Below are 23,944 nucleotides of genomic sequence, written 5' to 3' on the forward strand. Positions count from 1 at the left end.
CCTCATTGGTTTCCAAGGAACGTCGGTCCGTTTTTACGAATTATGCAATAGCACGCTGACAGGAGGATTACTATTCCTACTAGTACTTTGTCCTAGGTGGCTTCACAGATAACATGTCAGAAAAGGAAATTATTATCCTAATCCATACCGATAGTGGGAGTTACTAGTAGTTCATAGCAAGGAATTCTACACATGCAATAACATCTCTTATAAAAAATGTCTTATTCCCACCCACAAGCGTTATTCTTGAGTCGTGCTCGATACTGTATAGACTTACTCTGGTCAGAGTGGTCTCCTACATTTTTTATTACAGGATCTCGGCGGATCTCGTGAGAACATGGAGCTTCGGCTACATTTCTGGATTGGGAAAGACACTCGGGCAAATCGAACTTGGATGTACGTAGCCCGCGTATCAGCGATGCTACTATCACTTGTCACTGAGCAGTAACATAATGTTAGACCGCATTAAACAACTGTACAGTGATGGGTACGAGACAAAATCAGAATCATCCGGAACCTCTATGAAGAATATGCGGTTCTGAAAATCCATTGATTTTTACCTAACCCCAGTAAGAGAGAGATCATGAACAATAGGTGACTCCTGCATTGACCCCTGTAGATGTTAATCTGAGGATACGAGGCAAAAACTCATCCGAACAGATAGTATAGGAACCGCCCCAAGAGCACATACTATAATACTAATGATAAAAATGATATATGTATGGAAAAGACTTATGTTCACCTACGCTGATGTTATAGTGATTTCGAAATGGTCATTATAGCTTGTCGAATAGAACCAACCTCGTTTTACTTTCTCCTTATTTTTCGCGGGTGTCTATTGATCATTTCATAGGATTGTGAGTGTCATATTGATACATTAGACGGATCAAAGTCGCTTGAAAATAACTGCTATAACCAGGCCACGCTAAAGCTTTACCTACTGTACGGATTGTATCTGGAGCTTTGTTTCCGTACCAGGAATATTGTATACTCTGTAGGAAAGCAGCTTGAGTTCGGATCTGTCCCACACCACGTGTGGAAATTTAGCCACTCGATGCACGGATTCCGTGTCAGGTTCCGGGGCAATTTGTATGGTGGAGAATAGTATCTGTAATTTCTATATCGAAATACGGAGGAAGTCCTGGGCACCCTTCTCCTCCAAGTATAACTTTTATCATTAAATCTATATGATTAATGTGGGCCTCATACATTACAGTATCTCACTAAAATTATTTACAATGTGCCCATACTACCCAGATGAACTAGGGGTTTGTGCGTGGTTCTGGTAGCCTGTATAAATACGAAGCACTCAATACAGTATGTGGCATGTATTTCATACGCACTGTATGTTCATGATAAAGCTCTGGCCATCTGACGTCAAATGTACTCGAACTTCCGAGCACACCGCTTTTCAACAACCCAAAGTTGCGGGGCACAAAAGTCTGTACCCCGTAATATCACTGTAATTATAGAACTTCTTCAGGTATAACTGTACGGAGTAATCAGATTGGTAATGATTCAGCCTAGAATAAAGTTCTTTCCTGATTTATGGAAGCAGTAAGACGTACTCGCAGTCGAGGGGCCGATTGAGCCTGGCCTAAGCTTCAGAGCACGGTAAGTCGTTTCTCCACGTTGACATCAGTCCTAAATATATCCTACAGTTCATAGCTTTAGGCCAACCATGCATCCCATTCTCATGCCGATCTCTGCTAGTATTGATCATTTGTTTGGGCTCATTTACCGCTCGTTCATTTCATCTCGTCTCCTTCAATTCAGTACTGGAGATCAGCTCCTCAGTCTAGAAATACATTGCTCTCGGGATCCACATCCTAGTCATTGTGTCATCTTTCTAGTTCTGATATTTGACAAAGAGCCATCCGCCACTCGTGACTTTGAAAGGTTTCACCAAATCTGTCGATCTGTATCGATGTCAATGAGCAGCACAACTCAGGATTTCAACGCTATAGTCATTATATATATATATCTATTTTGTCTTTGGATAAACATGTTCTCAGAGGTTGTACAGTACAGCCAATCAACAATTGTGCCCCGCAAGGGTATAGCACAGGATCCTGTTCAACAATTCCGGCAGATATAGAGAAGCATACAAGCTTCTAACAGGTCATATCCGTATGATATATTCCGAATTCTAAGTCACTTTGGCCACAGTGACGAGTGCTGATCACCTTCCGTATGTTTGTCTATTCGGTGCAGTTCACGTGGCCTGCCAGTTAGGAAATTTCACGGCCCGCATGGAGGTCATATTGAACGCATTTCAAGAAAGCAGAAAGGGCCTATTTTCTAAACTAGGGGAGTTTCTTCTGCAACAAAAACCCAGGATTATACCCTTGTTCAATAGAGAATTACGGGTAATCATTCCTATCTAAACGAGCGGTTTAAACTCTTGGGTATGTCCTGGTAATGGCAAGCGGGAGCTTAACTCGAGCTTACACCTCGAATATGTTCGATGCTACAGTCTCTCAGGTATTACAGGGAAACCCCAGTGCTAGCATCCTAATACTAGGTTCAACCAGTTGCAGAAAAGACGTGGATGGGGTAAGAGGCGGATGCATAAGCCTCGCAGCCTAAACGGTTGTAAGTCATTGCCAAATGCGTGACCTCAAGATGACAGTCATGCCATGATGTTACATTCTGCCCTGTAGCTATCAGGTACGGAGGAATACTGTATTGTTTGACGTGGTTCGCTTTTTTTTTACAGACCATTGTGACAGGTGATATTAACTATGCGCAAGCCTGACATGCGCTCACTTGTATTCCATTGGATGGATGCAAGATCCAAAAGTCTTGTACAGCGGATACTACTAGTCACAGGAAGATGCTACTCTGATGCTATTACGCAATTTGGGCTGGGAAGCAACGCAGCACCTCCTGACTATCGCAAGGGGGTTGTGAAATGAGCAGGCAGATCTTGTCCCGGGTGCGTACCCAATAAGAAGTTATCTAAGCCTATTCACACCTTTACACGATGGTACCCATTGTGATGCTGGCGCTAGAGTCGATCTATTGGCTATCGAAGCTGAGATTAAACACTTATTGCCGCTCCATGCAATCTTTTCGGCAATCCATTAAGCTTGCACTTGTCACTATCACATTTCAAGGATCTGCCGGCTAATTCAGTCCGACTCTAGGTCACAAGTTTCCAGCAAGAGGCCATACACAGCACTTTGAGGGCCCAGGGGTCATTTAATATCTTCTCGGTTGGAAAAAATACCTTCGGCGAATGCCTAGAGTCTACATCCTAGGAAAAAGCTGCCGTTCTAGCAAGGTTAAAGAGACAGAACTTGGATTTGATCTAAGATTAGCAACTAACTTCCCCTTCCCTGACTATTTTCACTTCCTTTTTGCATAGTTCCATGCGGAATACGTACGTAGGGGGGTACAGCTCTTTCGTTGTACATTCAGTGTATGACAGAACGAAGGTGAGGTAGCGGCAGAGTAAAGAATTGATGGGCCAATGTATGCACCATCAAGGTGACTATCTTCCTGGGATGAAAAGCATGTACCTATTCAATTCAGCAGGTCTTATTTCATTTTGTTGTTATTTATTTAATTTTATTTTTCCAATCTTTCCCCGCAAGGCCTCTACTACATGTAGCACTGCAGATTGGGCATCCAGGCACCAATGCTATATACTGTGCGAAGACTACTAGTATCCTATGGACTTTATCAGGCTACCATGAATCATTGTTCACCGCTTGATACATGTCTAGTTCTTATAGGTCCATAAGATGATGGTCCACAGCAGAAGTGCCAGCTGTACATGCAGTATATTTAAAACTAAATTGGTTACTTGTGTGCAAACACCAACTTTCTGGTGAGATATTCTGGTAGATAAATGAAATGCTACAGGTAAACAAGCTCGAGATATGTATGAGAGATAAACATATAATTTCGGATTTATCTCGTACCTTGTGATCTTTGTCCTCTACAACACATGAGGAAGCGGCTCTATTTGTGGTCTAGTATACAGTGAATCTCCAGCGTATAACAATCATAACCCATAGTAACTTTCTACAACTTGGATATATCAGCCCGAGAACTGTACTTGGGGCTATGCCCAAACAGCATCTCACATGGTAATCAGGTGGTGTATATAGGCAAGTCACAGGAGATCAACACTAATATAAACTACTACTATATTAAATACTTAATAGACAATCTGTATTCAATCACATTTTTATTCTTTAGTAGCAAAGTATAATAGATGATGCGTTATTCGGAGTGGTGGGAAGCGAATACGTAGATCAGGTGCGGGGTGTTCTATATCTTTCGGTGCCTTAGATGCCTCAGACCTTGATTGTCACTACCTAGTGGGTGAACTTCATATTTCCCTACCATCCTATCCCGAATCTTCTACGTGTCTTAACCCTTTTCATCTCCTCTATACGCCCTCTTCCTACTACATATTCGAGTCTTGATTCGCGGCATTAGAATGTGCGGGTCGCAGAGCATTGAACCACTTACTTGGTTTTACTGAACCTCAAATTGGGAAATTTGCATGTAGTAGCCCGGGTTCGTTACTGTTGAGATTCATAGATCTGTCTAGTGTTATATAACCGGTAGAGAAGTTAGTTGTATATTGCCATAATCACTCTGTTGAGCGTTTCGTCCGGTCGTTGCTCCCTATTCATTTCAATTTGTCTTGGTCTAGCGGCGTGATATATTTGCCAATGTATAAGGCTTAATTTGTTCTATTATAGTTATAGACAGCTTATATACATTATCACTCACTCGTAGGTCGGGAAATATATATAATGAAAGCGACTAAGTTTACTCTCTAATATAGGTAAGTAAGAGAGCATTCATGTGGCCGTAGTTACCTTGGAGAACTGCATACAACAACAAAAAAAATACAACAAAGACACAAAGCGATATATATATTTATATATATCTGTCTTCACCCACAGAGTTTTTTAATTGAAGAGAAAGGACTGGAAGATGTTGAAGTAGGGAACAATGTGGAGAAACAATGGGTGTTTCATGGATAAATATATACGCTGAAGGATGGATCGGGAACTAACGAGAATTAAAGCCATGGTGTGCCTGCGTACTAGTGCACGTCATATACAGGAATCACCGATTTGCTTAGGATATCTATTCGGATTCCACAATATGTACATTTCAAATATCACCGTTAGTTCTTAGGAATGATGGATGATTGGAAGCGGATCTCATGGGGCGCTTATCTAATCCGCCCGCCCTTTCGGTCTTCCTGCGGCTTTTCCTTGCCTGTGAAGGGGGAGCGAGTCGGCTAGACCTTCAATCGACCTATCCTTGTCCTACAATCTTTCCTCGTTGAACTCCCTCCCAAAGATAATCTATCGACATCGGTCGCGCGCTTGGTTACGGACGGGGCTCGGTGTTACCGCAATATTTTGCTCCTGAGACGCGCCGGAGCTTCCCAGAGACATATGTACTGTACATGACGTCTTTGTTGACACCCAACACCAACTTCCTATGTCCACGAAGTGAAACCGAGAAAGGCGCACAACATATCCAGAGTAGTGTAGCGAACGCGGGACTATCCGGGCTGCGACCTTCTATCGGGCGGCGCTCCCCGAGGCGTTCGCGACTCGTGTTCTCTTGATTGCTTTCGCTTGCGCTACCTTTCCTCTTAATTCTCCTCCGAGAAACAACACTTTAGCAGACGGTATATCACTGTCCCCGAGTGCATGGGGGATTGGTCAAAATGGCTCCAGGAGGTGGTGGAAATATCAAGGTGGTGGTGAGAGTACGGCCGTTTAATAGCAGAGGTGAGTCAACATGCGATACATGCGGAGCCCCGTGCTTCGCATGCTTGAAGGTCAACTCACTGAGACATATCATTGAAATTAGAAAACGATAGAGGGGCACAATGTATCGTTCAGATGAAAGAAAACCAGACCGTACTCATCCCGCCACCGGGTGCCGTCGATAAACTACGAAAAGCTGGTGGTGGGAAGGGTGCTGTAGAAGGGCCAAAGACGTTCGCCTTCGACCGATCATACTGGTCTTTCGATAAAAATGCCCCAAATTATGCGGGTCAGGACAATCTCTTCGATGACTTAGGCGTACCACTTCTAGATAATGCTTTTCAGGGTTACAATAATTGCATTTTCGCGTACGGTCAGACTGGTTCTGGAAAGTCCTATTCCATGATGGGATATGGCAAAGAATATGGAGTAATCCCTCGGATTTGCCAGTCCATGTTCGAGCGCATCACTGAGATTCAGCAAGATAAGAACCTCGGCTGCACAGTGGAAGTTTCCTATTTAGAGATCTACAACGAAAGAGTTCGCGACCTTCTCAACCCATCAAACAAAGGGAATCTAAAAGTACGCGAGCACCCGTCGACTGGTCCCTATGTCGAAGACCTTGCCAAGCTGGCGGTGCGCTCTTTTGAAGAGATCGAGAACTTGATGGACGAAGGTAACAAGGCCAGAACTGTCGCCGCCACAAATATGAATGAAACGTCTAGTCGGTCCCATGCTGTCTTCACGCTTACCCTTACACAAAAACGTCATGACGCGGAGACCTCGATGGATACGGAGAAAGTGTCGAGGATTAGTTTGGTCGATCTCGCAGGATCAGAAAGAGCAACTTCTACCGGGGCAACTGGTGCTCGTTTGAAGGAAGGTGCGGAGATCAATCGTTCACTTTCAACACTTGGACGTGTGATTGCTGCACTTGCAGACGTGACTTCTGGCAAAAAGAAAAATGCCTCTATGGTTCCTTACCGTGATTCTGTCCTCACATGGCTGTTGAAGGACTCTTTAGGAGGCAACTCCATGACGGCTATGATTGCCGCAATTTCACCTGCAGATATCAACTTTGAAGAGACACTCAGCACTCTACGATATGCCGACTCCGCCAAGCGAATCAAGAACCATGCTGTTGTAAATGAAGATCCAAATGCGCGGATGATCAGAGAGTTGAAGGAAGAGCTGGCACAACTTAGGGCCAAGCTTGGAGGTGGTGTAGCCCCGGGAGCAGGGGGCGGCGCAGCGGCAGCAGCCGGCGGAGTACCTCCCGAGGAGTATTATCCTCCAGACACCCCCTTGGAGAAGCAAGTTGTCTCTATCCAGAAACCGGATGGAACTGTCACCAAAGTCAGCAAAGCAGAAATCGTTGAGCAGCTTAACCAAAGCGAAAAGCTCTACAAGGACCTGAATCAAACTTGGGAAGAGAAGTTGGTAAAAACTGAACAGATCCACAAAGAACGTGAGGCTGCTTTGGAAGAGCTGGGTATCAGTATCGAGAAGGGCTTTATTGGTTTAAGTACACCGAAGAAGATGCCTCACTTGGTCAATCTTAGTGACGATCCACTACTTGCTGAGTGCCTCGTCTATAATATCAAGCCGGGAACTACCATGGTTGGTAACATGGACCAAGGAAGTCATGTGGAGATCCGGTTGAACGGCTCTAAGATACTTGCTAACCATTGTAAATTTGAAAATGTGGATAACATCGTTACTATTGTACCGGGGGAAGGTGCAGCTGTTATGGTGAATGGTCTTCGCATTGACAAACCCAAACGATTGAAAAGCGGTTTCCGAGTGATCCTAGGTGACTTCCATATATTTCGTTTCAACCACCCTCAAGAAGCGCGTGCCGAGAGGGTGGAGCAGAGCTTGCTCCGTCACTCTGTGACTACAAGTCAGCTTGGCTCACCTGCCCCGAGTAAAACCCATGATCGATCGTTGAGCAAGGGAGGCTCAGAAGTCGACGGTGATTCTAGCAGAGCCGACTCCCCAATGCCTTCACAGCGCGGGCGTGAATCGGAATGGCTCCATGCTCGTCGAGAAGCTGTCAGTGCTGTGTTAGGTCCGGATCACATATCTCATATGCCGGATGATGAGTTGGACGCCCTTTTTGAGGACGTGCAAAAAGTAAGGGCAACACGCCGTGCGCTAGTGGAGCACGAAGAGGATTCCGACTCTCTTAGTTCATATCCAGTTCGGGATAAATACATGTCGAATGGCACCATCGACAACTTTTCTCTTGACACTGCCATAACGATACCTGGAACTCCTCGTCCGCAGGACGAGGATGAGGGCCAAAACGGAGACGATGCGGCATTACAGTCCGTACGTCAGGACATGCAACGTCAGCTAGACCAGCAAAAGGAAGAATACCAAGAAAAATTAAGAACTGCAGAAGTGTCCTCTAGCCAAGGCGCTGAAGATATTCGTTCCGAAAAGGCCCGGATGGAAGAAGCTCTCCGCGCAGCCAAAGAGGAATTTGAAGAGCAACTGAGGAAACAAAAGGAAGTTTTCGAGTCTCACATAAAAGACATGGGCCAACCGCTTCCGAAAATATATGAAAACGGTTTTGCAAAGCTGGATCCACGGGAACTCGAGATCGCAAGAAATGTTTTCCTCCATTGGTCGCAGCAGAATTACGTTCGTATGGCGGAGAAGGTCTTGCAACATGCTTCATTATTGAAAGAAGCCCAAGTAATGAGCCATATCATGGATAAGAATATTGTCTTCCAATTTGCGATCATTGATCATGGGCACAACATGGCATCATCCTATGATCTTGTGCTGAACGGGATCTCTGGGGATGAGGATATTGTGCTGGACGAGGCTAAAAAGCCTTGCATTGCGGTCCGCGTGATCGACTTTAAACAATGCGTTATCCATCTCTGGTCTATCGAGAAACTTCAACGCCGCCTTCAAGCTATGCGTCAGTTGCACCAGTATATTGACCGCCCAGACTACATTCAACATTTCAAGCTTGAAAATCCTTTCTCTGAACCTTGTTCTCCGCAGTATTCTCTGGTGGGCGACGCCGATATTCCGCTCACGGCAGTCTTTGAGACCCGTGTTCAAGACTTTTCGGTTGAAGTTACCTCACCTTACACCCAGAATGTCATCGGCATCATAAGATTGTCCCTTGAACCGTCTTCGGCTCAAGCACCATCGTCAACTCTCAAATTCAATGTTGTCATGCGTGATATGGTAGGGTTCGCTGAATGGGAAGGAACTGACGTTCATGCGCAACTTTTCGTGCCGGGCATCTCTGAGGAAGGAGGCGCAACAACGACCCAGATGATAAATGGTTTTGATGAATCCCCAGTTCGGTTCGAAAGCGTGCACAGCATGAGTTTACCGCTTTCTAGCCCGCGTTCGGCGGCTTTGAAAGTTTGCGTCTACGCGCGTGTAACTCAGATGCACCTTGACAAACTTCTCAGTTGGGATGATATGCGAGACTCTGCAGAGCCGCCCCCACAGAAACGCAAGACCCCTCGGATTCCGGAGTCAGAGTTTTACTCGGAAGAGAGACATGACGTATTCGCGAGGACGCAGCTACTTGAATTGGCTGAAACGGGCGATTACCTCCCTGTGGAAGTAGTACAGAGTAATAATCTTGATCCAGGCACATACCAGCTCCATCAAGGTCTTCAACGTCGGCTCATGATCAACCTTACGTACAGTTCAACCGAGAGCCTACCATGGGATGACCTCATCAATATTCGTGTAGGGTCTGTCCGGCTGCTTGATCCGTGGGGCAAGATCCCTGATCAGGATCTTCAGACTCCTGACGTTCCGTTGAAATTCGTGCAAGAGCCAATGCGAAAAGACAATGCGGATGGAACATCCAATGTTGCTATCATCGGCCAATGGGACTCCAGCTTGCATGGCTCTCTGCTCTTAGACCGGGTCACTGCGGATAAGTATCGTGTACAGGTGACTGTTAGGTGGGAGCTCATCTCGTCAAGGCTACAGGACAGTGTTCCGTTCGAGATGGATCTGACACTTCAGATCCAGGGCCGCACATATGTGCGTCCCCAGTCCATGTTCAAACAGTTTTTCAACTCGACTCGGATTGTACATTCAACGGTCCGTATGTTTTCATTGGCTGTTCGACCCGTCTCCGCAAAGCGAGCGGCTGATCTGTGGCGCATGAACACGCAAAATGATTATGTGAAGGGAGAGGAACTCTTGACAACTTGGTCACCACGGAAGGTCTCGCTTGTGCGGGATTACGTGGCGGCTCGCAAACGAAGGCGACGGATTGCCGAGCTGAACGCCGCCAAAGGGGCCCTCAGTGCCCACTGTCTCGCACCGTCAACTCCGCGGAGCGGGCGGTCGACTCCTCTTCGGAAACTGGAGCTTACCGATCGCAAAACCAAACTTCTCCAAAAGTACGTTGAACTTTGGGCCACAAAAACCGATCCCATTGAGACCATCCTTGTCCGAAGCAATACAGAGCCCCCTGCAGGAGGCGCAGCTTTCGCTTCTCGCGCCAAGCAACCACCTTCGGGCGACGATTCGAGTTCTGTCTCCGAAGAAGTGCCGCTCAAGCCACGATTCGTTGCGACCATCCAGACCCTTCCTAAGAACACATCTTCCTTGAAGACTGGATATCTGTTGACGCCCGACGACACCAACAGTCATTGGGTGCGGCGGTTTGTTGAACTTCGTCGCCCGTATCTTCATATCTATTCTGCTGAAGGCGATGAGATAAATGCCATTAACCTGCGCAATTCGCGTGTTGACCATGCACCTGATTTTGCGCGGCTGCTTGATGGTCCAGGTGGGGGGGCTGACCAAGGCGCATCACCTAAGGGCCGTCCCAATGTATTCGCTGTATATGGGTCCCAAAACACCTTCCTCTTCGCTGCCCGGACCGAGGCCCAAAAGGTCGAATGGATCCTGAAGATTGATGAAAGTTACTTCAGCAACAATGCGCCCAAGGCGATTGACAACCGCTCTAGATGATAAACGTCGCCTTTGTATTCATATGATGTCTTGACACGTTGGGCGATCTCTGCGGTATGCGCGGGACGTGCCCATTTGCCTTTCTTACTGAAACCGGGAAATTGCGCTCTGATTGTCTGATTCGCATCCCGCCCATTCGCGAATGTATATTGTCTCTTGTACGCTCGGTTTCTTGTATCCCGTGAAAGGCTAAGAGTCGGGCCTGGAGTCTATCGTTTGTTAAGCTTACCCCTTGTCTTCGTGATACATTTTCTTGATTGATTTTGAGATACCCCTGATACATCTGAAACTTGCAATCTCCCTGTACATATTTGAGAGTATTTTCGAGCATAGACACGAGGCCTAAGGTGTCCGCAGGCGGCAGCAGCCTTTGTTTATATAGTAAACAGCTTCCTGAGTAGAAGTAAATCTCCACTGGGATTCCGGAGTAATGGCAATGTCTTGGCTTAAGTTGGTGTTTGCTAGTATTAAGTAAGCATCCATTAGAGCCCAGACTCAGAATCTATAGAAGGCCTGTCATCATTGGCCTACCCATCTGTTGCCATGGGAACATACCTCCCCTCTCGTCATATCGGTGCTGGCTCCTCAACAAGCGAGGGAGGAGTAGACATACCGATGTGTTCTGATACACATACTTCCACCGTGGGCCATGACTTAATGAGGTTATGAATGAGACATGACGATTATTTTTCTGGCATTGCATGACTAGCATACCTTAGAACTAATTGCATATCGTTAACACCACCAGAGCGATAAGCCTCCTACCTATTGAATCACCAGAGATCGAGGCGGTTATATACAAGGGCGACGCCCAGGAAGGAATAAAAATATATAGTGACGGGAAAATATATACACCACAAATGCGCTGGTCGCAAGGCCAATCAACCCGACTCCGCTTTTTGGGTACAGGTGCCGTGTGCTCGTTGATCGCCGTCACATTCCTCATCTTCAGCACCAGATACTCAGCCGAAGTCGCCAAATATGCGCTAAAGGCCCCTGTCAAGCAGTCTCCATTGAGTTTTCCTCCTACATGCAGAAATGATTCTTCCTGGGAGTTTCAGGTCGAAAAAGATGGGAATGATCATGGGCTTTCCGAAGAACAGTGCCGCGCTGCGTTTCCGAAACTGTTTGTTGAGCTCGATAAGTCTGCCTCATTCAGAGAAAGCAATCCCATCCAATTTAAGGATGTGGATAGCATGACGGTGGAGGACGGGATGGTGAGGGGTATTATTGATCATGGAGAGGTTGGTTCTTCTCAGGAATTCGGACGAGGGAAAACCCATATATTGACTTCGGCATTCTACGGCAGCTCTATATTGTTGATTTTGGCAACATGCCTGCCACCTTCACACGGGGGCAGGCGACGTTAAATTCATTACAGCGCGCATTGGCCTCATTCCCGGATCGAGAACGTCTTCCGAATGTTGAGTTTGTTTTGACCACGGAAGACTACAGCAGCGGAGAAGGGCCAATTTGGTCATACTCCAAACGCGATGAAGATACCAGTGTCTGGCTGATGCCAGATTTTGGGTACTGGTCATGGCCGGAAGTCAGGGTCGGTTCGTATAAGGATGCGCGACGCCGGATTGCCGCAATTGATGATGGGGAAGTAACGGTCGATGGCCAAGTTATCCCTGGCATGCATTTTCAAGACAAGAAGAAACAACTTGTTTGGCGTGGCAACATTGCCACGAACCCCGAGGTGCGCGGCAAACTGTTGAAGGCGGCCCAGGGCAGGAGCTGGGCCAGTATACGGGTTATTGACTGGGATGACGAAAATGACATCCGATTCAATCTGTTACCTATAGAAGAGCACTGTAGGTATATGTTCCTGGCGCACACAGAAGGGCGCAGCTTCTCGGGACGTGGCAAGTATCTCCTCAATTGTCGGTCGGTGGTCATCTCGCACAAGCTGATCTGGCAAGAGGCGCACCATGCCGCTCTCATCTCCTCTGGTCCTGAAGCGAATTATGTTGAAGTTGAGCGTGACTTCTCTGATCTTGATCACAAAATTGAGTTTCTCATAGACAACCCGGAGGCTGCGGAACGCATAGCAAACAATGCAGTTAAAACTTTCCGTGACCGGTATCTCACTCCAGCTGCGGAGTCTTGTTATTGGAGACATTTGATTCGGCAATATGCTTCGTCCTCCAACTTTGAACCCGTTTTGTACACTATGCGGGAGGATGGGAAAAAGGAGCCTCGTGGCACCCCATTCGAAACATGGGTTCTTACTTCCTAGGTCATTCGGACGGTTTTCTGTTGGTCATGTCACGCTATACAATGCCAATGTATATATGCGCTTTATTGCTTGATGGCGTTGTGGCATGTTGCACCTGTAGTTCTTCATCCCATTTGGTTTCAATGAAAGGGGATTCCTTCCTACGACATGTGGTATTTGATGTGAATAACTTGGGAACGTATGATACCATCGACCAAGTAGAACCATTACTTCTTAGTAGTATTATGGACTGAGGTACTGGTCTCGTGAGTGGGACAAACAACCCAAACATCCCGATTCTCCTTTTGGATGTACGCTGTACTCTGCAACGACCTATCGAAAATGCTCATCGATACTTGCTCCTTTAATGTGGTCACTGGGGTCAAAGCTTTATCGATACTCCGAAGCCAGCGTCTCGAGATGACGCGTTTGATTGCACGAGTTGACACTCCCCAAGCTTTCTGGGCACAGCTTTGAAATATCTTGCCACAATACGTCGATCTCTATGTCATCGTACGTCAAAGGGGAAAGAAAAAGATAAAATGGAAGGAGCCTTTGCTGGTGCGTGACTCGTCTCATGAGTTTAGTTACCCCCACTAACCTGGCAGATTTGAACCAGAGATCATCGTGATAAGTGATTTAATCGTATGTGACCCCATAGGGTTTACATTTCCTCAAATTGCGGGGTTGGACTTCTATGGAACATATCCCAAAAATCTCTCATTGTAAACGAGATTCATCGCTCACCTGACTAGGACACGAGAGAATAAAAGTCCTCATGACTGATCTGCAAAAGATCGGATCTATGGACCAAATGCTATCGCGCAGCAATCTGGGGACGTTTGCTCAAAATTTGGATGTCCTCGGTCCGAGAGTCTGCCATGGCAGGATTTGAGTTCAAATAGCGTTTATAGCAAATTGTGCGATTGGATGCTACAACAAGAGAAAGTCTGTGGTCCCACGCAAGGGGTGCAGGCGAAGATCTGGAGAAGGGCACGCTCCTTTTCGCAGGAGACTGGTATTGATCCTATCAGCCCCATGACTTCAACACTTGTCTTTCGTCCGTCCGCCTCTATTTACTTAGTAGTCAATTGCGATTGGTTTCATCGGGGTGCACTCACTTATTGTACAAGTAGCACCAACAAATGACCTAGGGCCCCCCAAATATGAGTCCGTGATGAGAATGGTTGGTTTATGCTTATTTCTTTGACAACAACACACACGGACCCATGTGAATGCACGCATTACCATGGTAGCTAACAAGACTATGGATTGTGACCCTAAAGGAGATTGCATGGGACGCTTCATGGGCCGCAACCATGAGCGGGCCCATTCCAACCGTACTGGGTTGCCGCTTGCCAGAATCCACCGCTTCTGAAGGCGTTTGGTACAAGAAACTGGTTGGCTTCGAATAAATAAATGATTTGGAAACTCAAATTTGACCTGTATGACTTCGGCCACCCAACAAGTGGGAAGCCGCAAAAAGAGGAAGGTGATGCCTTTGACGGCTAACCTACAGTGAGGGCATTTTCCATGGTATTCCTGGATCTCTTGCTACTTGTTGCCCTGGTCCTTTATACTCCGGGCATCATGATTTAATGACTATGACTATGAGCGGTCAGGGTCCAATTAAGGTCTCCCTTGCGTCTGCGGCAGTCGGGCATGTCTCCATAAACCTCTTCCGATCCACACTGTTGTTCCCGGGCACCTTCTTCTTGGCATTGGTTAAGGAACGACAATTTCACCATACAAAAAGACTAATATCTTTCCCGCTATTTGAATTTGCTCTACTGAGTTGGCAAAAGATTAAATATAGGAAAGACATTGGATGCGTTACCGTCCGCGTTATGCCTAGCGATGAATGATAACTCGCTGAGTGAATGCATTACCGCTTCCGGAATCATGCGAACTCCACACAAGGCCTTTCTTTGCTTTCGATCTATTATTGCCGTCGCTGATTGGTTTGTTCTTTTGATCGACTGGTGAGTTTGGTTCGTTCAAGACCTTATAGTCTAATTTAAGATTTCCCGCGGTGGCATCCAGGGACCGCGTGCAATGTCCCGAACTGGGCAACGGGCAGCTTTTGCGAGACTTTCAGGTAGACACGATTATCGCATCCAGGCTCAGCCACTCCACTGCCGATGTCTTTGTTGTCTGTTAGCTCAATGACCGCTTTACCTGGCCCACCAACTATTCGCCTATGTCAAATGGTATTATACGATAGTTGACCCCCCCCCCCCACCCGTGCCCTAGTCCCAGCACTTGGCGATGCATCCAGTACCTGGGCGCAGTAGGCCTAGTCGCTATTTTAAGGCCGGTATCAAATGACTATTGAAGTCACCGGAGAGGAGAATGATCACGTTACCAAATGCGTACAATGGAATCGGCACTCGATGGTTGCCACAATAGCCTAAGGCGATCAAATATAAAGCGTTGAGGCAGCCAGGTGAGATGGCATTCCTGCACAGGATTCTTTCCCTCGTCATCACTCACAGCTGCGTATCCCCCAGCCCCTTAGTGAACTGTTGGCGTTACCTTCTTCGATGATCTGTGCCTTTGTTCCCCGAGGACATCAAGCCATACGTAACGTGCTATGTGGTCTCGACTTTACTCTTGGGCCATAGGTCTTGGCTTAATATCGACTGTGCTGGCGTCTCCTTTCCGGGTGCAGCAAGTAGGTGCTGTTTTGGCTATCGATTCTGACTTCCCCGATCCAAGCTTTGTGCAAGCAACAGATGGTACTTGGTATGCCTTTGGCACGAATGGGAACGGCAAGCGTGTCCAGGTGGCTTCTTCTGAGGACTTCAAATCATGGACTCTTCTTGACAAGGAGGCTTTACCTACACTTGCCAGCTGGGAGACTGAGATAGATCACTGGGCACCTGATGTGATAAAACGGGTATTTTTCTCTCTTCCTTTTTGCATTTCTATTGGAACAATTTCTTGTGCTGACTAGGCTTCTAGAACGATGGTAAATACGTCATGTACTACTCGGGCGAGGCCAAGGAGATGGTGAGGCACCATTGTGTGGGTGTTGCAGTCTCTGAAGGCACAGATCCTACTGGGCCCTATGTACCTAACGAGACACCTCTGTCTTGCCGTCTAGACCAGGGTGGCTCAATTGATCCGGCAGGCTTCCTGGACAAGGATGGCAGCCGCTATGTGGTATTCAAAGTTGATGGGAACAGTATTGGAAATGGTGGGGACTGCAACAATGGCATCCCTCCCCTTAAACCGACCCCTATTCTTTTACAGAAAGTTGCGGATGATGGCTTCACTCCGGTCGGTGATGCTATCCAGATCCTTGACCGTGACGACAGCGATGGGCCACTAGTCGAGGCCCCTAACCTGATTCTACATGGAGACACATACTTTCTTTTTTACTCCACACATTGCTACACGGACCCCAAGTACGATGTTCGTTATGCCACCTCGAAGTCAATTACCGGGCCCTATATCAAGAATGGCGAGAAATTGCTCCAATCTGGTGACTATGGTCTTACTTCTCCTGGGGGCGGTACTGTCTGTGGCTGCGGAGACCGGATGTTGTTCCATGGCTTCTGTCGAAACAACACACGGTGTACATATGCTGCCAATATCTCGATATTAGACCAGCAGGTGACTCTCCTATGACCTTAGTAAAATAACCCCTTTCACACTGTATCTATTTGGAGGAGGGACCGGGTCTGGGTTTCACTACATATCACTTCACATGATCGGCCTATTATACCCACGTTATGTATTTAACACTTGACTTAGCTCACATACATATTCTTCGCGCTCCTCAGAAACCATGTTTGAGAACCTCTCTTGACTGTCAAGATGCCAGCAGTTGTTGTAGCTACACGATGTTACACCTGGGCTTCAAGATAACTTGTCCAGCTGTTCTCCCTGATGATCGCCAACTCTGGTCCTAGCTTGGTTACATGCCTTGGTATCCTCTGTAGTACGACAGTTACATCTGAGGGGTCTAGAACAAAGTTCGAGCTTTTCATTTTCACTATCTATATGCACAAATGGGTCAAACGGGCAGGACCTTTGGGTATCTCTATATGCAGTGTACAAAATCATCCACTCATCTCATGCAGTTATTACTAGTCTGACTTCACGGTTGCTTCGGTTTTCCCCTCCCGTTTCGATCGGATGCTTCGCGCCCATTCCTCGACCCCTTCGATAGCAGCTTGGGGGTCCCTCTTGTAGTTCAGGAGATACCCCTGGATCTCAGCAGCAGTGCATTGCCCTCCTGGCACTAGCGCAAGGAACTCATCTGCCAAGCTCTGGATTTGCTTCCGCGAGAACTGATGCCATGGGACCTCGGACGTCACCTGTTCCTTCTTCCCCTTGGGTCGCTTCGTCCTTGCCGACCGTACATCACCCTCGAGTGTGGAATAGATGGCCGTAAAAAGCTCCTTGATGTCACTGGGCTCGGCGTACCCGAATTGAATCGACATGTCGACCCGACCAGGCCGCAGCAGAGCCGGATCGAGCTTCTCGGGGTGGTTTGTCGTCATGACCAGGATGCGGCCTTCACTGGCGGCCACGCCATCGATCACATTCAGGAGACCGGAGAGCGAGACGCCCTGTTTCGAGGAATCGGCATCCGCGTCCTCGGGCGCATCGCCTTCCTTGCCATCGGCGGGCTTCGCCGTCGAGTCATCGCCACCGTCGCTGACTCGCTTCTGCGTGATACCGGCACAGTCCACGTCCTCAAGCAAGACGATGCACCGGCGGGGGAGCTCCTGGAATAAAGACATAAGGTCATCTTCGCTGAAGGACTTCGAGCTCAGATTGAGAAGATACAAAGGAAGCCCCATCAGCCCAGCCACCGCAAAGCACAAGCTCGTTTTTCCCGTGCCAGGCGGTCCATGGAGCAGATAACCCCGTCGGTAGGGGATCCCCCGGTTCGAATACCACCTCCTCGTGCGGGGATGCAGATACTCCTTAATATCATCAACAAAGGCATCCTTCTGCTCCTGGTCCAAGATAACCGTCGACAGAGGACGCGGAGCGCGCGCCATACAGCGGGACCAATCAACATAATCACCGGGGCTCTTCTGCCCGCGATAGATAATGGTGCTGTTTCCGTCGCGGGCGACATACACTCGCTGCGCCTCAGCCAGCAACTCCTTCAGGATGGCAGGGTCGCGGCCGAAACACGACAGATACAACTTCTCCGTCTCGAAGCGCGCGCCCCACCGAGAGGACGAAGAAGACTTCTTGTCGCCCTTCGCCCGGACAAAGGCCAGTAGCTGACCGCGGAAGAAGAAGTAGTGCGTCCCCTCCGCGGGCGTGAACCTCAGTCGCTTGAACTTGTCCCGCTTGCGTGTCTTCGCCCAGTACTCGTCGAAATTGTTGATCACGTTCCCCTCCTCGTCGTACTCGTCTTCCTCGCCCCATTCGTCGTCCTCTTCGTCGGAGTCGTAATAGTGCGATTGAGTGGAGATCCGCGTTGCGGCGACGAACCGCGTGCTCCGGTTCGCGAAGGGCTGCTGCGCCATCCAGTAGAGGAGGTAGTTGGAGATCTCGTCGTCGAGACGGATTTCAGCCGTTGCGATGAGGTGGGTTTTCATGACTCCCTTGAGCTTGGAAAAGGAGTATTTGAGCACCGCAGCGATGGCGATGTAGGTGAGTATATAGGGTAGGTAGAGAGAGAGGTCGATATGGAGGTAAGAAATGAGGAATCTCGAGATGAAGGAGTAGCCTGGGATGAAGGCTTCGAGGAGGGCAGTGTCGGAGGGAGAGAGAAGGGGGGTAGTGGTAGAGTTCATATTGGTCTTATTGATGGTGCTTGAAAGTTGCGTCGACTCCATGATGGCTTTGGCTGGTTTCAATCAGGGACTTTGAAGGTGTTTCGACATGCACTGTGTATATACTCAGGGCCCGTCTGTTCGGGGTCTCTAAGAAACGCCAACAAGAGAGAGGAAAGAAACCTAAGGAATGAACGACTCGAAAAATCGGGTCAATTGACTTCCTGTTTCCCTGAGTGATTTATCCAGCGACCATCGAGGGTGTTCTCACATCCTTATAAGTTCCCACTTCCTCCCGTAGGCAGCACAGGTCCGCAAGGCAGAAAGACGGGTGGACTGGGTCGACATCAATTCACTGCAGCGCAACAAGTGCCTGAATCATCAAAATTTGTGATTTTCCATTCCACCATGACTCTACGATTGGCTCCAAGGTGTGGCGCATTGCGGCTGGGCATTTTCTTGAGTCATCTTGTTCACTCAGCTGTCATCGTCGGGTACCCGATTAGGGCAGACCCGATGGGGCATTGATTCATTGACGTCGCGATCGGCGCGGAAGGATTTCAGCCTCATTGATCGCATTGCCCAACGTCACTGGAGAATTCTTTCCTCACTTCTTAGATGAACGTATTGCAGCAAAGCAAATAGATTAAGATTATCCAACAAGATGTATATTATCCAACACAGAGAAAAGTGGGTATCTTTAAAGCAACGAATAGCATATGTTCTACCGCTATCATCGAGTCCATTGGCTCTGCGATAACGCCCGAATTAAGGGAAATTGTCCTTCACGGTCTCAATTAGGTCACCGGCCCAATCCTTCAGGTCCTCGATTTTATCCCAAAGGGTCCCCCACCAGGTAGAGGGCTGGTCGTTGTCGTTGTCCGCCTCATCGTCTGACTCTTCCTCTGGTGGGGCCTCGGGGGCAGTTGTAGAGGTAGTTGTTGGGCTTGTGGAAGCCAGTGCAGTCGAAGTCATGCTAGGCGATACAGGAGTAGCTGTGCTGCTAGCTGGAGGGTCCGAGGGGTTTTCAAGAGCCGGGGTATCTTCGTCCGAATGGAGACCCACGGGTTTTAGAGGCAGGCGCAGTGTTCCATTGTTCGGACGTGGGTCGAGGCCAAGAGTATCACAAATGATATTATATACATTGATATTTTCTGTGTCGGTTAGTCCGTTTCCATCAGAAGACAGGATAGCACTTACGGAATACTTCCACCCGGCTATTGGGTTGATGCGGGAATGCCGGGCCTCTGGCGATGAAGATCGCCCTCATCAGGGAATGTTCATGATCATACCCGTGGACGCCCCTCGGATGATATACCTCGCCTTTCTCCAAGGCGCTGTGAGCGTCAAAGTCAGGTCGTTCGACCACCGCCCAGCCTGTCTTCGGAATCACCCAAAGAGGGGCGATGCGATCGTTGTTCGTAAAATGGTAGCGCTCGGGCATCGTCTCGCGGGTGTAGATCTCGAGCGCATGTGAGTAGTTCACGGCTACGCTCTCCAGCTGTTTCTGAAGCGTCTCAAGGTCCTCTGGTCGTTTGGGACGCAGCCCACGCAACGGCCATCCATCAATGCGATCCACCAGGCTGAGGTCGATCAGGTCATCCAACTGCACCAGTCGTTCGGTTGCCGTGGTGGCCATTCCATGGTCAGAGACAATCACTATGTTCACGATGTCGGTCAAGTTCCGGTCTTGCAAGCCGGCGAAGAGGCTACCCAGCATTTCGTCTACTTCCGAGATGGTACCCCGGATCTCTGTGCTGTTGGGCCCATACTTGTGCCCATCAGCATCGACATTGGGAACATAGGCAGCGATGAACTGAGGTCGATCCGAAACTACTCCCGACTCGTCCTCGAGGCCAGACATATCTAGGAATTCCAAGATGCGATTGGCTTTGCGAGGGAGCGCTTCCGAGCCATTGTACTTGTCTAGCATTGTCGGCTCAACTCCGCCAATGTGCGCTTCGGAGCCAGGCCACATGTGAATGGCAGTCTTGATCCCCTGATTCTCGGCAGCCATCCACAACGGTTCGGCATTCCACCATTTAGGCTGCATACTGACTGACGGGTGGGTGTAGTAGAACTCCTCCTGCAACTCCGGGTCCCAGAATGTGTTCCCCACGATTCCATGGCTTTCGGGATATAATCCGGTAACGAGGGTAAAATGGTTGGGAAATGTGACACTAGGGAAGCTGGGGAGCATGTACTGTGGCGATACACCCTCGGCAATGAACTTGTTAAGAGTTGGTGTTAACCCACGGTTGAGGAAGTCCGCTCGAAATCCATCAAGAGAGATCAGAATTGTGGTGGGTGCGAAAAGAGCAGTGCCGTTCGACAGTAATGTTTGAGAGGCTTTGGTGGTCCGGAAAGACGTTGATGCTTTGTATGCTCCGAGAAGGAAGATGAGGAAAAGAACAAAGATCGCCGCGAAGACCAGGGCAAGCTTAAGCCACGAGACGCGCTGGGGCCGCTGGTAGAACAAGACAGTTAGACTTTGAATAATGAGCATACGCTTGGTATAGGTAAGACAACCATACCTCGTCACCACCGTATTCCTTAAGCTGTCGGTCTAGATCGGACGACGATCGGCTCAGGAGGGAGCTCTCGTCGTCCTCCCGATGACCCTCTTCCATCTCGAACATCAGCTCTCCCGAATCAGTCATTTTCTCATGCTGTCCTCTACGCGCATCTCTTCTTTCCTCCCGCCGTTTTCGTCGGCGTTCTCGCTTTCCGATCTTTACACTTGGGCTGCTAGGCTAAAGATTCGCCGCAGACCGTGCGTTGGGCCTCCCCTGATCAGTAGCTTCTCCGTTTCTTCCTCGTCATTCAGCACCATGCGGTCATGCTCCGCTAATTCCAGGGTTGTGCGAGATCTACGGAGAAACTCGTCATCCTCCGAGTCAGAGTCCTGCTCTGACGGCGATCGTAGGGACTCGGCATCTTCATCGTAGTCGCCGGGGGAAAGGAGCGAATGACTAGGGATATCACGTCGGGTAGGCATGGGGGATGGTAACGAATGGCGGGATCAGTCAATCCCGAGATTAGATCAATACATTGACCTGGACGATAAGGCAAACTAGTGAGTGCACGAGGGAAGCAATGATTGACTGACTGATTGAATGGTCGATTGGTCGCTCATTCCAGCTGCGGGTCATGAATCCGAGGCGTGACTTGACAGCCTTAGTCAGCTACGTTGGCTTCTAGAATGATACATACAGGACCTGGGCAGTCCTTTCCATAGCAAGTGCTATGGTGGTTATGAGTTATACTGCTAGGGGGGGATCATATGAAAATATAAAAACATGAGGCGTCAATGTCCTTCAGAAACAATATGACATGTTGCTCCATGCCAACTGCCGTCAATATATATAACTGTATCAAACGGATCCATGCTTATTAGCAACACATTCTAAGTAGCAGTATCGCCATTAATGGGCAATAAAAGCATTGAGCACCAGCGGGGATATACACACCAAACAATTTATATATGAAGATAGCAACCGATCTTGTTGCCAGGACGAATAACATGAAAACAACTGAATTAAGGTGGTATCTTGCAACTTTCCTTCTCAAGTTAATGAAGTATGAAATGATTAACTAAGCAGCGTCGGTAGTGTAACGGTTATCATTCTTGCCTTCCAAGCATGAGACCCGGGTTCGACTCCCGGCCGACGCAAATAGTCAACAGTTCTTTTCTTTTTTCATCTCTTGCAGAGATACTAGGTTTTTTGCTCATGTCCCGAGTGTTCTTGTATGACGGACAGGATAGCCTTGATTGGGGATGTTACTCAATTGCCGCAGCCTTCTATATAGCCTAGAAACCATTACCTTTGCGAAAAACATCCTTGGGTATAACTGAATAAAAGACAACGAAGCCTCTTTCTTGGCCGACCGGAACCTCAAAATTACTGTTCTTCTTACTTCTGCTCGCACACACAGTCAAGTTAACTTATGCAGATACGATAGATCTGCAAAAAAGAAAGAATTGTTCACTATCTGCGTCGGCCGGGAGTCGAACCCGGGTCTCATGCTTGGAAGGCAAGAATGATAACCGTTACACTACCGACGCTGCTTAGTTGTTGTTTTATCCCGTAAAAACAAAGAAAACGCAAAAACCAACTCTCTCCTCACAACCCAAAGGTCAGAGACAAATCCGTCCGGCATAGGAAACACTGCCCATTAGCACAACACTAGCTCCTCTTGACCATCATTCGTGCACCCTCTGTGCACTTTCCGTGAGACCAAAAAGCCTCAATACTGATTTGGCAGGACCTAAAGTGACTCTGCTGGTTACAAACCCTGTCATGCCTGTCAACAGGATTTACCCACCGTTGACCGTGGGTGCTTCCGGCTTCGTCCCCCTGGTTTCATGAGCTATATTCGCATTCGACTTAAAAGGCACAATGCTTTGTGGTATCGGTGGGGTTAACCTTGGGTCGGCTCTGCCTAGTTAGATGGCTGCTTTTTGACGTCTTGTGGGCGGCATCATGATATCCGCATCCGGTAATCGGCTGACGACCGAATGCCTTTTCAGGATCCATCGAGCCGGAATTACACCATCACGTGACACATGTGGCTTCATGCTCGCTCTGGACCGTCTCTCTTGCTGTCTGTCTAGTCCAATGCGTCTCTCCGATGTTCAGGCAGTACGTCGAACATGATAGGATATTGTGCTTCTCCGGATGCAGCACCATCGATACAAAGTCGCCGTGCTGTATGGCCACACCGGTTGCAGGCCTTCAGCCCATCCAAAGACAGGATGAATGGTTTCATTCTCTTCGATAGTACCGGATTAGTGGCCCTGGGATTACTATAAGAATCCCCAGATGAGCTGTCCGAATCGCCTCATCATCAGTCTTCTATTCATTCATCACTTGCATCATACATACTTTTAATCGATACTTCTACACATTCTCCCCAAGCGATTCTTGGTCTTTCCCTTTTCAACTAAAAGCATTGCTTTACTTGGTATTCTCCTCATCTAATCTACTTATTCACCATGCATATCTCGAACCACGTCGTCACTGCTTTGGCCATCGCTGCCGGTACTGCCAGTGCCTGGGACAATAATGGCAATCACACAGTAACGATCACCTCTTGCGAGGAATCTGCTACCGCTGCACCAGTTGTCCCACCCAGTGTTCCTGCTGTCAAGCCAAGTGCTCCTGCTGTCCAACCTAGTGCTCCCGCTGTTCAACCTAGTGCTCCCGCTGTTCAGCCTGGTGCCCCGGAGGTTCCCGCTGGAACTGGCG

At 48.3% G+C, this 23,944-nt stretch overlaps 5 protein-coding genes across 5 annotated transcripts; 3 read left to right on the forward strand and 2 right to left on the reverse strand.

Annotated features, from left to right (window-relative positions):
- Nucleotides 1–5,710: 5,710 nt before the first annotated feature.
- Nucleotides 5,711–10,727, forward strand: ANOM_010463 (kinesin-3 motor protein uncA; the record flags this gene model as incomplete). The annotated part of the gene is made up of 2 exons (XM_015555719.1): nucleotides 5,711–5,774; nucleotides 5,857–10,727. 2 exons carry the CDS (start codon nucleotides 5,711–5,713, stop codon nucleotides 10,725–10,727), a joined length of 4,935 nt encoding a protein of 1,644 aa, XP_015403979.1.
- An 860-nt stretch (nucleotides 10,728–11,587) lies between these two features.
- ANOM_010464 (DUF821 domain protein) lies at nucleotides 11,588–12,969 on the forward strand (the record flags this gene model as incomplete). Its single annotated transcript, XM_015555720.1, has 2 exons — nucleotides 11,588–11,971; nucleotides 12,037–12,969. The coding sequence occupies 2 exons, from the start codon at nucleotides 11,588–11,590 to the stop codon at nucleotides 12,967–12,969; spliced, it is 1,317 nt and encodes a 438-aa protein (XP_015403980.1).
- Nucleotides 12,970–15,541: 2,572 nt separating this feature from the next.
- On the forward strand, nucleotides 15,542–16,581 carry ANOM_010465 (glycoside hydrolase family 43 protein; the record flags this gene model as incomplete). Its single annotated transcript, XM_015555721.1, has 2 exons — nucleotides 15,542–15,847; nucleotides 15,913–16,581. The coding sequence occupies 2 exons, from the start codon at nucleotides 15,542–15,544 to the stop codon at nucleotides 16,579–16,581; spliced, it is 975 nt and encodes a 324-aa protein (XP_015403981.1).
- A 461-nt stretch (nucleotides 16,582–17,042) lies between these two features.
- On the reverse strand, nucleotides 17,043–18,758 carry ANOM_010466 (BCS1 and AAA domain-containing protein; the record flags this gene model as incomplete). Its single annotated transcript, XM_015555722.1, has 1 exon — nucleotides 17,043–18,758. The coding sequence occupies one exon, from the start codon at nucleotides 18,756–18,758 to the stop codon at nucleotides 17,043–17,045; it is 1,716 nt and encodes a 571-aa protein (XP_015403982.1).
- Nucleotides 18,759–19,463: 705 nt separating this feature from the next.
- On the reverse strand, nucleotides 19,464–21,693 carry ANOM_010467 (alkaline phosphatase family protein; the record flags this gene model as incomplete). The annotated part of the gene is made up of 4 exons (XM_015555723.1): nucleotides 19,464–19,849; nucleotides 19,896–21,162; nucleotides 21,230–21,371; nucleotides 21,434–21,693. 4 exons carry the CDS (start codon nucleotides 21,691–21,693, stop codon nucleotides 19,464–19,466), a joined length of 2,055 nt encoding a protein of 684 aa, XP_015403983.1.
- Between the last annotated feature and the right edge of the window lie 2,251 nt (nucleotides 21,694–23,944).

Source organism: Aspergillus nomiae (genome assembly GCF_001204775.2).
Source record: "Aspergillus nomiae NRRL 13137 chromosome Unknown contig00295, whole genome shotgun sequence".
Taxonomy (NCBI): Eukaryota; Fungi; Ascomycota; class Eurotiomycetes; order Eurotiales; family Aspergillaceae; genus Aspergillus; species Aspergillus nomiae.